Source organism: Vulpes vulpes, chromosome 5 (assembly GCF_048418805.1).
Source record: "Vulpes vulpes isolate BD-2025 chromosome 5, VulVul3, whole genome shotgun sequence".
Taxonomy (NCBI): Eukaryota; Metazoa; Chordata; class Mammalia; order Carnivora; family Canidae; genus Vulpes; species Vulpes vulpes.
Genome location: NC_132784.1, coordinates 117,180,288 through 117,194,763, shown reverse-complemented (window position 1 = coordinate 117,194,763; position 14,476 = coordinate 117,180,288). Strand labels below are relative to the sequence as shown.

Here is a 14,476-nt window from a genome sequence, read left to right as displayed (position 1 = left end):
TTAAAAGGAGCTTGAACCCTGGCATGTATACAAAACCCCATTTGCAACATTAGAGAGATTCAGATGGTTAGCCTCTGCAGAAAGCTTTGTGATCATCTCAAGTGAGGTAACTTGCTAAAATAGAAGCTAGCTCTGTACTTAATCACTAACCTATTTTCTTAAGTGAATATGCATAATGCATATTAGGTAAGTATTTTTTTATCACACGAGAAATCTTGAAGTGTGAAAATTTTGTGGACACCAATTTAATGCCATTTCAGTGGCAGCAAAAGTCACACAATGAATCAGTGACAGACCTGTGAATTGATTTTAGATCCCATTAGACTCTCTTTTTAACCACTCAGCAATTCCTGAGATGGCTTTCAGTGACCAAAGATGCAAAATTGAATTAAAATGTCAGACTGGAAAATAAAAATAAAATAAAAATGGAAAGTAGTCATTCTATACAGTTTGATTTCTGACAATTTGAAACAATATATTTCTTGCATGTAAATGTACAAATTTCAAAGCTGTACTTAGTCACTGATACCACATTCTCTATTTCTTATATAGGAATAGATTTAAATTACTATAGCAAAGAGCAAAATATGCAAAGATACAAATAATTGTGTTAATTAAAATTTCAAGGCCTATGCCATTCAATTTTTTAGGCAATGATTAAAGGATGCCTCTTCATATAGATACACATTTTTCTAAATGCATTTGTTCTAGCTGGAATTTCTAAATACTCTTAAGTACAAAATTAAATTTGAGTAAAAAAAATGTAGCCTTTTTCAAATATATTAATATTTCAATATCTTCATAAGCAGAAATAGCTTGATAAGGTCCATTTATATTAGGAAACATGGGATAAGGACTGACAGTTTTCTGTCCTCTGATAATCTGTATGCCATATAAAATTACATACTTTCTGTTTATTAGAGAATCTAGAATTCTAAATATATCAGCATGCAGACTTCAATGTTCTTGAAATAGTACATAATCAAAATAAAAAGAAAAAGTAAAGGGACATGTTTCACTGCTAACTTTAAATGAGAGTTGCATAACTCATTTTATTTTTTTCTATCTTAAGCGTTCTATTTAAAATATATTGCTATTACTGCTACAGATTCTGAGTTTCCCTTTTGGGTAAAAAGAGAGTTACAACTCTCCTGGATTATAAAACATTCCCACTCTCCTGTGTGTCTGAGTGGAAGCACGAGTAGGTACTTTTTGCTTATCTTTGCTCAATATCTGTCTAGATTATATAGAGAATTGGTAGAAACAGAAAGTGTTTCTGTGAGCTACCCTAGCACTTCTTTTGCTGAAACATGACCACCTGATTACACTATTACCATATCCTTTAAAGGACTCTTAATTTGCCAATGCCATCCAATTTTACCTAGCTGACAGCCACTGTCACATTTTTAATACAAAGAACTTAATGTTTCTTTGAAGAATGTTCCTAATAATACAACTTGTAATTCATTTTACTTGAAATTCAATGTTTTGAGAGTGTTTACAGCTGAGTGTTAATGAACACATAGTACATGTTGCTGAATAGAGCAGATTTTCTTTCTGTTTTAAGGCTTAAGAATATTCTGTTGTATGTATCTAGCACATTTTCTTTATTCATTCATCTGTAGATGAATATTTAGGTTGTTTCTATATCTTAACTATTGAGAAGAATGCTGGAATTAATCTGAAGGATATTATGCTAAGTAAAATAGCCATCACAGAATGACAAATGCTCGATGATTCCACTTAAATCAGGAATCTAAAATAGTCAAAGTCACAGAAAGAATGGTGGTTGCCAAGGGCTGTGGGTGGGGAAAATGGGGAATTGAGCAGTAGCTCAATAATTTCAGTTATGCAAGATGACAAAATTCCATAGATGACCTCTACAACATTGTGCCTATGGTTAACAATACTGAATCATGCGCTTAAAAAGGTACCAAGAGAGTAGATCTTGTGTTAACTATTCTTATGTCAATAAAAAAACTAAAACAAACCAAAAAGATGTAGCACCATTCCTATAAGAAGTGATACAATATCTAACATCAAGATTTATGTCACCAGAAAGGCCACATGTTATGATGGTTATGACAACAAGATTTACTAGTTGTGTGATGATATACGTATATGGTTGAACCACTCTGAAACTTCATTTTCTAAATTGAACAATGGAGACAATACTTCCATCACAGAGTTGTGAAAATCAAATGCCATAATATTGACCAAGCCATTAAGCATCTCAATAATGACAGCCATTAATAGTAATAAAAATAATGAGAAAATCATGGGGAGTAGTTATAGCAGGAAAGATCCTGAACAGAATAACGAAGGATAAATCAATGATATTTTCAAAACAACTTCAGAGAATTGGTATAAGCTATAATGTAATAATGAGATTAAAAATAAGCCCAGATTTTTCATTAAAATCACTTTCTAAATACTATATATTTTATCTTATTTCTTTGTTAGTTGTTTTTGTTTGTTTTTCATTTTTATTTTTTAAACAAAGTGTGTTTGAACTGCTTTTACATATGCATTACACAAAATAGCATTCTCTGGATTTACAAGCTTGGAGAAATCATGCTTTTGTGATACACTGCGGGTGAGAAATTCACATAAGTTTGCATATGATAGCTTAATGTTTTATGCACAACATAAATTCAGCTTATTTGTAGACTTAGAAGTGAAAATTGAGTGTGCATGGACCACAATATGCTATAACACATGTCTGCCTAATTATCACAAAAGAATTGGGAAACCATTTTTTCATTAGAATTTAAACATTGTTCTCTTTTCAGCTGCAGTTCACCTAGTGGCTTATGATATTTAGATATTATTTTATTCTTGTTTTCCTATGAGAATTTTAAATATTATTCAGTATCTTTCACTCAATATTAGTTCAGGTTCTCATTATATCACACTACTCAATGTTTGCCACAGTCTCAAAATGGACATATCTACATGTCCATTCATCTCCCAGTACCCCCACCTATTTACATTTATATCAAAAATATGTTTACACAAAAATATGTTTAAAAATCAATCATGGCAATAATAGTGGCCTTTTCTTAAAATTTGTATTGCTCTTGACTAACTTCCCTAAACTCAAGTTGATCCTAATTTTCCAGCCTCCTTTTCTGAAACCACTAAACTCTATGCACACTTTGCCATTTTCCCATTTATGACTTTGTCCTTTTATTCGTCCTTCTAGTCTTCACTATGTCCCACATCCGTCAATACTTCATCCACTTGTCTAAATCCAGCTAAAATATGAATGCCTTTGTTCACTTCATGAATTTCTCTTATTTACAGTCATCACCTTGTTGAAAGAAAGCTTACATCAAGTATTTTTGAAACATAATACAACACAAAAATCTCTAATTTAATCCCTTAAAAAGTAGAATTAATGATTTCATCCTTTCTTTCTCACTGTATGTTGCTGGTGCTTCCTTTTAAAGGAACAGGTTGTAGATTCAGACACAAACCACTGAATAGGATGCTTGCCTCAGGTACAATACAAGATACTCATGAAAACCTTAATTTTCTCAATAGTACAATGAGACTCTAAAAGTATCTAGCTTATCAGATTTTGTGAAAACTGAAAGAGGTAACACATGTGAAGCAGCCATCGCAGGCCACATGTTTATTGCTCAATAACTGTTTGCTGTTGGGAGTATAACTGCTGTTATTACTGATGTTTTCACTATGTCGAAGTTAGGTATTTGATATATATATATATGTTAACTCTTTGGAGGTAGACATTTGTATTTATATTCCTCACCATTACTTTTAAAACCTTGCTTAGGAAAAATGTTTCCTATATTTTATTAAAGTCAGTTTTATCTCTATTGAATCAGTCTGAATACAGATTTCATCTAAGATCATGTGGGCATTGATTGTAGCAAGCGAGCAGAACTGTAGCTACAATTCTAAAAAACCTAAGATATAAATGTTAAGCCTCCATTATTTTCTAGTATACCATCAAATTTATTTAATAAGTAAAACTTTTATTCCAGAAGTCCTGGTTTTCTCATTATGTCTTTCCTTTTCACCTCAGTGCTATTCTCATCACCTCATGCTGATTCTCATCACCAGCCTTTGTTATTTCTACTTCCCCAGCTCTCATCCTGTCCAAATTGACCACATGTGTTATGTCTGGAGCAGCTGAGATCCATGAGGAGCCCTAGAGCAGGGGACATTACACTAGGGCAAGCAGAGTGTCCTCAGATGTGAACATAGGGAACAGGGAATGCTATCTGCTTAAAAACTACCACAAGGTAACCTCTTAGTGTGCTGTCAGGGTTTTCTTCCATCATATATTTTCTAAAAGTAAGTAAATTTGTGAAATTAAAAAAATAATAATAAAAGTAAGTAAATTTGTGAAATTAAAAAAATAATAATAAAAGTAAGTAAATTTGTGAAATTACATGTTATTCATGATCGAAATTAAGTACTAACAAAACCACAAAAAAAAAAATTAAAATGAGCAATAGTGGGATGTCTGGGTGGCTCAGCGGTTTAGCAACTGTCTTGGGCCCAGGGCGTGATCCTGGAGTCCCCAGATCCAGTCCCACATCAGGCTCCCTGTAGGGAGCCTGCTTCTCCCTCTGCCTGTGTGTCTCTGCCTCTCTCTCTGTGTCTCTCATGAAAAAATAAATAAAATATTTTTTAAAAGTTAGCAATAGTAATGCAATGATATTGTGTATTCTAAACACAGCAATGATAATGATATTGTGTATTCTAAAAACTAAGTACCTTCTTGCAATATGAACATGGTTCTAGTGTCCAGAAGTTATGAATTTTGGGCCTAGTAGTTCAACCTTCCTCTGTGCTCTGGAATGCTTTAATTTTCTAACCCCTTTTTCTCTATATCAGCTACAGCAAAATCTTCCTCCATATAACCTATGACCTTACTTTGGCCTATTCTTGATACTTGCATATCAAGTCAAGTTTTGTTTCTTTCTCATTAGCCCAAGAAAATTAAAGGATTGCTCTTGGCACTCACATCATCATAATACTCAAGCAAGCAAAGAAACTAAAATCTTAAGGTTTTATATGATTATGAAGTAGTTATCCAGATAATTTACTTATAATAATGTACTTATATTATTTTTCTCAGATTGTCGTCAAAGTGAGCCATCTGCAACAAATCTACTGATGCCCTTTTGAAACATATTGCAAGAGAAGGCAAATATATTCTGATCTGTGGAAATTCACCCAAGTCTATTCTTTTTCTTAAGTTTCAAATACATCAAACTAACATATTTTCTCACCTGTATATCCAACCTGTATTCCAACTATCTTAAAGTTTGGTTACAAAGAAAATAATTTAGATGAGGAGACAAAGAGATAAAAGAAGAAAAACACAAACCCATCAAGGGCAAAGAAAGGGTCATAATGGAGGAAGGAGAATGGAACAGAAGATGAAAATGGGCCAGGGAGGTAAACAGGTAATGGGGTTTAGTACTACTCTCTATGTTTCTTATAAAATGTAATATTGGTAATGAATAAATTATAGTTTTTATGGATAGAAATTTCCCCGTAAAATAGATTATCTGAGGAATGAGTGGGATCAATAAAAAAAAGGCATGAGGAGAAAGAGTAACTTGGGTAGTATACACCTCCAGTGATAAGCTAGATCCAGTAAATGTAAGGTCTTAGATCCAAACTACCTATTGAGAGTTCATGAGAAAAGACATATTTTGATTAATATGCCATATAGAGTCAGTCCTTATATCTATAGTGATTGTGAATGAAGAAGATGCCATTCAGAAACTGAGTACCATATATGATAAAGACTTTTAGTAAGTAACTGATAATGATATTGCCCCAATATGGATGGCCTTTAGAAAACTACTTAATTGTGTCCAAATTATATTTCTGGCAATAGGTGAACCAGATCTGATAAAACGAGAAAATAAAAATCCTACAAGTTAAAAACTGAATACTAACATTTCCATTTTTATCTGGCATTGTTCTTAGGACTAAAACGTAGTTAAATATTGTGAGGAAAAAAACTTTTTACAACAGAACCAAATAAGTGGTAGAGGATAAAAGAATATTAATATCATAATTATGGTGTTTTCATAGCAAATATTTAGAGCAAACAAGTCAAAAAATAAAATGGGGATTTGAAACATTTTAAATAGGGTGTGGGGAATTTCTGGCACTCTCTCACTCTTTCTTTTTTGTACCATTTGTGAACATTTTTTTTTCTTTTCTAGTTTTGTTTCTAATCATAACTTAGGTCTGCCTGCTATCTCACTTAGCTGCTAGTTCTATTACTTTTGAAAAACTGTCTTACTGCTAATATTTAGAGTTTAGAATGTTAATAGCTCATGAAAAATACATTGCTGAGCTGTTCAGTTCACTCAGAATTTATGAATTATGATGCTTTTTCTCAAATACAAACATCAGAGTATTTTAAAATTTAATTTGCAATATAACTGGTGGTGTCATTTATTCAGGATGGTAACTTACACAAGTCCACCTTCCAAAGTGATTGAAGCATTGAAAGATTAAGAAAGAAAAACCTAGAAACCATTATGGACTTGCTCTAACCACATTTTGCTCAGCCAGTAGTGCAAATGAGGAGCACACTGCCTCTGGTAGAAGTAATGAGTGGTCAGGAAGAAATCTCCAAGGAATCCTGACTTTTCCCACTTCGGTTAGCCTAGTACAAAGTAAATTCAGACTCCAATGTATGATCTAAGAAAGATGGAAAGATGTTACCTGCTCATTGTTTTACCAAGATCTCTAAATTTCTCAGCTTTAGTGTTTCCTCTTAGAAACCAACTTGGATTCTGTTGGGGTAAATAGCCTAATGCATTGAGAGAGATGACTCAATTAGAAAAGGTTAGATTAGATGTATAAATTAGTCAACAGAGCACTACCTTGGCCTTGGAGATGGTAACTAAGAGCATTTGATTCAAAATTTTGCATAAAAGCAAAGTCTTATTCTTAGTGGAAGGGAAGAACCAGACAAAACATTTTCTTTTGTACCTAGATATATTGGTTGTCATTGTGGAAATGACCTTGGAGATAGCCATTAAGCTTCATTGCATTTCTTAATGTCCCTTTGGTTCTATCATAAATTGAGATCATGACATTATGAGAGTATTTATAGAGTTAATATTTTCCAGCTCTCATCCTAGTCCATCTTTCTTTAGATTTCCTGCCCAGTATATAGAAAAGGCCCATTTGGAATTTGAGAAAACATCCAGAGACTTTTTTGAAAAGCTATACTCCTCCTAAATTCATACATTTTTTTATTAACAGATGTAAATTTGAAGGGGAAATACCATATACTATAAGCCATTTGGGAATATTCTGTCTCGTAAGGATGACTTACGCTTTTCATTTGAATGGCATAGATGCAGAGAGCTTAAATTCAAAACTCATCTGTACTCTAGTTCTGAATCATTCCTTCCGTGAACTCTGCATGCATTTTTATGATAAACACACACATGTGTATAAAGTATGTGACCTCACTGTCAGTTATCTGCAGTGTCAAGTACCATTGGCAAATACCCAAGAATTGATTGACACATATCTTATAGAACTGGAGTTAATTAATAGGTCTACCAATTCCCAATTGCACTACAGGAAACAGAAAATCTGTTTAATACAGTAATCAATGACATACTGTGTGTGGTCAGAAGACATTCACTATATGGCAAAAGTAGATTTTGAAATACAGTATTCAGAAACATAAATACTGCTATTAAAATACTAGGAGGCGAAATTAAGGTCTACTGTCATAACAGGAAGACTAGGCAAGAGTTTTCTCTTTTTTTGGCAAACTGTTTTTATTTATTTATTTATTTATTTATTTATTTATTTATTTATTTAAAGATTTTATTTATTTAATCATGAGAGAAGGGAGAGAGAGAGAGAGAGACAGAGGCAAAGGCAGAGGGAGAAGCAGGCTCCATGCAGGGAGCCTGATGTGGGACTTGATCCCGGGTCTCCAGGATCATACCCTGGGCCGGAGACAGTGCTAATCCACTGAGCCACCTGGGCTGCCCTGTTTATCATTATTTAAAGGAACTGTTAATTTCCTCCTACAAGATCTGTGGCTACTAAATGATAAAGGGATTCTTGAATTGCTTCTAATGTGATGTCTTTATTTCTGTGGCTTTCAGTCATCTGAAATGGTAAGTCCATAATATCATTTTGTAGCAATGAGTTTTCAACAATTTGGTGAACTCAATGTAAGACACCGAGTTATTTTAAAGAAATAACACTGCAAAGAGAAAATTGAAGGTTAAAATGTCTTCAAAGGCCATGGTAAAGGTGAAAAGCAGAATTTTGCGTGTAATAAAATCATCTGTAATACGTAAAGGCAGAACACAGTTTAAAAAGGGTACTATTTCATTATTTTATGTAGTGTGGGGCAGGTAACAGCAATGTATTAGTGCTACTTATAAACTAGAACATAAGACAGAGTTATGCCCGTGTTCTATATGAAAAGTCATCCCTGTACATAAAAGTTTGAAAATTTAAACTTCATGAGAATGAATCCGAAAATCAGAGCCTCAAGTACTCTTCATTGTTATACGTTGTTATATGTTCCTCTTCCAGTCTTTCCATGACTGCCATTCTTTTCCTACATGCATAACTGTCTAAATCCAAGGGTAGGATTTTAAGTAACAGTATAGATTAACTTAAAACAGATTCTCTAAGACACGTTAAGTGTTTGAAAATTAAATTTTATGTTGTCTAGACAAGCTATCTTGATAATATCTTTTCCAGAATTTCCTAGATTGACTGTCTAGACTGCCCCAAATTCCCCCAGATGATTGCATAATCATCTTCCTTCTGACCCCCTAAAGAGTCTGGAACAGTATTTCCCAATATATAGCTGCCATGCAAATTAAGGCCATTGAGCTTCTGAAGGAGGACCTCTCTCAAAAGCTCTGAATTTCAGAATTTCAGGAAAATATTTGTATCCCAATAATCTTACCTCAAAGGAAATTAGAAGGGAAGCTTCATTTATTTATTTCAGTGGAAAAAATGGCTTCCTTCAATTTCCTGGGTAAATGGCCTGGCTCTAGAATCTGTACCTCTCCTTTCCCCTGCCCACCCACAAGGGAGCAATGAATAGTTGATGAGTTATAAAAGGAATATGCTGTGAACTCTACTAAATAGGAAATTCAAAAAGATTTTTAAGAAACCAATATTTTGGGGGAACTGATAAAAATACAGGAACAAAGCATGGTATTTTAATTTAAATGGCCATCAAGATGATCGAAGCTTTGAATTTTAAAATGAAGGAAACTAAGATAACTGCAGAATCATCTGTTAAAAAAAATAAGAGCCCAGTGCAATAATTTATAACATCTGATGAAAAGTGACAAGGTAACACTAACATGAAAGACAGCAACAGTCTGAGATGCAGATTTACATTTTAAAAATGATAACTGACATTTTTTCAGTACCTACTACGTATTAGACAATGTGAAACTCTCTCAACAACCATATATAAATGGAGACACAAAGAAAGTAAGTGGCTTGTTCCGGATCAAGCATCTGGTCTCAACTGAGGTCAGACGAAAGCCCTGCACTCTGCGACAGAGGACATGTGTTTAACAATGATGGGATTAGAAATCCTTGAGTTTCTATAACAAAAAATGTCAGCGGGTCATGCCCTTACTAGGAGGATTGGAAGGCAGTTGGAGTCCACCTCTCACTTACAATATAGGGACACTGGAGATCAAAGGGTTATTTTTTCAGTTTTGTTTTATATACTATGAGACAAAGTCTCAGAGAGGTTAAGGAATTTCTCCAGCGCTTCAGAGCTAGTGAGTCGTAGGACAAGATCAGAAGCCAGATGCGACTCCGCGGCCCATGTCTTTTCTATTAACCAGCGCCAGGCGCTCAGTTCTCCTGATCCCACTGCCCTTGACAGCACAGTCTCTGACCGATGGGAAAGAGGTTCTCTAGAGGCTTCTTCAGAATACAGGACAGTGGGGCAGTTGGCCTCGCCCGACTCTGGGGGGTGCCTGACTATAGGAGTCGCTGAAGCCAAAGCACACAGGGAGAGCTTTATCCAGGAGGTGCTAAAACGTTAAGCTCACATAGTCTCCTGGACCATGTGCAGGAAATTATTTCTAACTTTATCAGTATGAAACAAGGAATTTAGGTGGAATTGCCCTTCCTCAAAGTGAGTTTTTACTTAAAACTCTTGGGTTCTGAAGCAAGTATGCTACGCAGGCTTGTGTGGGAGAGGAGGAGGAGGGTGCAGCAGGGAGAGGCTCATGAGGGGCAAATGGGCACCAGTGACACCTTAGTCTTTCCAGGATCATTGATCCAGTAATAGCAATTGTGTTTAGTCTAGAAACCACATAGTCTCCAAGGTGTCTCCTTATACAAAGAAGTTAGGGCACACACACACACACACACACACACACACACACACAAAAGAAGTTAGGGCACAAACTGTTTTGATTTCTAAACCTTTGGGTTGAAAACATATTTTTGTATTACTTTGGGTACCTTAAGAAAATTTAGGGAGAGAATCTATAAAGAAGTGGCTAACATGTAAATTAGATTTTATCTTTAGGATTTCAGAATTATTTGGGGAACGAATCCTTTATTCGTTGACTATTTCTGAATTCCAACTTGAAACAAAATTCTGCCACAAATTATTTTCTCCCATGAATGCTTTTGTTCTTCTTGGCACTTTGCGCCAAAAAATTATAAAAGAGCTTATAACTGAAGGCTGCTGGTGTGACCAAATTCATAGACCTGCTTCCAATGCTTGTAACTTTTCCTTAAAGTATATCCCTAACCTTAAAGTATTTCCCTAATCTCTAGTTTTACTGAAATTTACCTAACTTTCATTTCCTCGCTGAAACATCTTTTTTGTACAACAAATTAAAGAAACATGTTTTTTTCTTTCCCATACTGCCAAAATTATAGCTCAGAATCCAGAGACCGAGCTTAGATGGGCAAGAACACAAATGTGAATGATTTAGGTCAAACATGAGATCAGATCATTGTGCACATGTATGGCATCTTTCCTCGACCCCCAGGCAGAAGGAAACAACTGCGGTGGCAGGCACTTGTGGCTGGGGATGGAAAGGAGGGGGAAGCTAGCAATATACGAATGAAGGAGAAAACAGTACACATTCAGCCTGCTGACATCTGCTGCACATGCAAAATGGATGGGACTCTGTAATCTGGGGCGAAAGCAAATGCTTTCTTCCTTCCTCCCTCCTGTTCCATAGTTATTGCTGAGTGATGGTCACATTCTTTTTGCACTCACAGATTAAAATTAATAACAGCATTTGAATTTGAAGTAGGTCCCACTGAATAGTGAACCAGAAGCTAAATGAGCTGAAGAAATTAGTAATGAAGCATTTGAATAGGAAGGGGTCATGGGCAAATACCATTTTTTAAACGCCAGCTTTACCTCAGGATGATGTCCAATTTCAATGTAGGTGCAAATTGGATGAAAAGCCCCTGTTCCACAGGCGTACAAGTGAGTCTGATTATAAGCCTTAAGCACCTTGATGAAATTAGCACATTCTTTCTGTAAAACAAAAGGAAGACCAGTGAGTTCTAGCAGTCAGCAGGACTGAAGGATCCTCGAGGGTCCTAGGCATGCTTGAACAGATTTCTTTCCTTTTGTGTCCTTTTCACAACATTTTTAGGGCTTATTTTTCTATTGTTTGTTCATATTATTAAATGAATTAAAATATAGACACTCTTATTCTTCAGGGGCCAAACATTCTCTTCCATAATTGTCCACTAAAACTCTGCAATCAATTTATACAAAAGTGGAATAAAGGTATAAATAATCAGTAATCACAGGTGATTTTTCTAGAGGTGAGGGGAACAGGAAATTATGCAGTTAATTAAAGATACTTAAAGAATACACTGGTGAAATTTCTTTGCAAAAATCAGCTATAAGTTTAATTTTAGAAAAAACAAAACAAAAATAAAAGATAATGCAACCTTCTATTAAACATGAATTGTAAACATTATTAATAACCAATAGTGACGGGCAGTTGACTTTGAACTGCAGTTCTGCTCGCTGGTAAGCTCTATAGAGCCTAAGAAGGTAAAGTGAAAATGTCACTTCAACCTCAAAGACAGTGTGGATATATTTGTACAAGATAGAGAAGATTTAGAGTATAGAGTATCTGTAGGCAGAAAGATCTTTTGTAGAGTGAATGCAATTATCAAATATTTTCTGGAGGTTCATAGACATCCTGAACCCATACATGGATCACCTGCCCAATGAACCATGAATCCCCTCAGATAAAGAGCAGTTAGTTATTCTAGTCAATCAGATGGACGATATTCTAGTCAATCTTATTTATAGAAGCTTAGACATTATTTATAGAAGCTTTTATTTTCTGAATAAAAGATCACTTAAAAAACAGAATGGACAGTTAACTAAGTATAATTTAAGTAAACATTTGGAAAGAAAAAAGAAAATGGACAGAGATATTTATATTCTCTATTTTTTCTATCTGTAGTTCCAGTGAAAGAAATTATTTTTCTGTGAACAGGAATCTCAGCTTTTTGTCCCTGTTGATAAAAGATCTGAGGAAAAATTGGATAATCAGAATATAAACTAATAGTTTTATTGCCAAAAAATTCCAGGGCTGGGAAGACTCAATTTTTGCAAAATATATTTTTTTAAAATTTTATTATTTATGATAGTCACAGAGAGAGAGAGAGAGGCAGAGACACAGGCGGAGGAAGAAGCAGGCCCCATGCACCGGGAGCCTGATGTGGGATTCGATCCCGGGTCTCCAGGATCGCGCCCCGGGCCAAAGGCAGGCGCCAAACCGCTGCGCCACCCAGGGATCCCAAAATATTTTTAAATATACAAACCTATATCAATATTATAAAAAGAAAAAAATGAAAAGAAAAATCCAAACTGTCAAAATAGCCTCAAATAAAATGTTGTGGTCTGTTAACCACATAACACATCTTAAAAATTGAATACATATGAGTAGAAGACATGAGTTCATCATGGAATACATAATATCTATTTTGAAAGTAGTCAAATGAATATTCATATGATGAATAATAAAAACTTCATTGAAAATGATTTTGTTATTGGTGATAGACTGGCCTAATTTTGTGTTTCTGCCTATAAACAGAAAAGAACCAAATATGGTTCTTCTTATTGGGAATAAGAACCAAATATGTAACCAGAAATGCAGATAAAGATGAAATGCAGACTATATTGCAAGCAGCGTTGGCAAACGTAACAGAAGATTGAGTCGATCCCAGCAGCTCTAAGTGGGTAACACTCCCAAATTCACTCCCTGTGACATGCGAGTTTTTAAGTGAAAGCTCAGAATGCATTTGGACTTTGGTAGCCAGAGTTTATAACTGAGGTGTTACAATGACATAAGTATGTTTCCGCATGATGCTTATCCTCTGTGTTTGCTGCTGATAATTTTGGTTTTAACTCTATGCCTCCAAAATAAGGAGCACACAACCAAGCTTGAGCGGATAATTATTTTTTAAATTCAAATAATTCCTTTCCATTGTCACTGATTTTTCTGGGATGAAACCCAAGGATGTCTATAAATACATTGTCCCAAAGGTGAAGTAAACCTATGTAAGGTAAAATATGTAACTTCCTAGTTATGACTCCCGATACTTTCTTAACATAGGCTGAGTAGTTTAGAGGAGTAACTAAAATAAATGTCTAATTTCTACCACTGTTTTGCCACTTTAATCTTGACTTGTTTGTCTGGTAAAGCATTATAACATATAAAATTAAGCTCTGAAATCAATTAATTTAGCAAGTTGCTATGAAGATAAATTTCCTGACTGAGATCTTACCCATACATAAAGATACATCTCAGATGAAACAGATAAAATCTAACTTCCAAGACTCTCAACAACAAACTCCTCATTCTGTAACAGTTTCTCTCATCCCAAGAGGCTAGGGCATGAATGTCTATGCAGAGGAAAGAGGTTGTGGAGAGGGAAACATCTGATAAACTCATTTACAAATCAGGCATTCATGAGTCTTACCCAAAGGACTTATTTGTACTTTAAAGAATATCCAGTCATTTGCAAAGAAGTCATTTTCAGGGAAACATTTCATGGCACTCCTTTTTTTGAAACATGTAGGTGGCCACATACTCTGCTTTTACATAAAGACAGCCATCCCTAATTGTGGACTCAATATTATAGCATTCATGATTATAAATAATCAGTTCCGGCACCATATGTTGAAACCAAGAAACTGGCTGTGTATATATATTGGTAAGCAAACAAATATTCTAATAAATAATAGTGGCAGAACCAGATGGATGTCTTGTTCTTTTTAGAAAAGCACAGGGTTTCAGTTTGCCTGCCATGCCTTTAAAGATATGCATGCAATTTTGAATATAAATCCAAACTCTGTAATCTAATTAGTAATACCTAAGAGCTTCCTAGAAATCTGAGACTAGACCCTAGTTTTTCCACAATGAAAAAAAAGAGGAAATATTTTATGAGCATG

The 14,476-nt window shown here is 34.8% G+C and overlaps 1 protein-coding gene across 7 annotated transcripts in view; it reads right to left on the bottom strand.

Annotated features, from left to right (window-relative positions):
* Positions 1-14,476, bottom strand: part of SEMA3A (semaphorin 3A) — a 455,199-nt gene that overhangs the window by 111,844 nt on the left and 328,879 nt on the right. For all 7 annotated transcript variants that reach the window (XM_072759792.1, XM_072759795.1, XM_072759794.1 and 4 more), the window contains one exon: positions 11,411-11,530. In XM_072759792.1, coding sequence (XP_072615893.1) covers positions 11,411-11,530 — 120 coding nt within the window. The remainder of the gene's footprint in view (positions 1-11,410; positions 11,531-14,476) is intronic.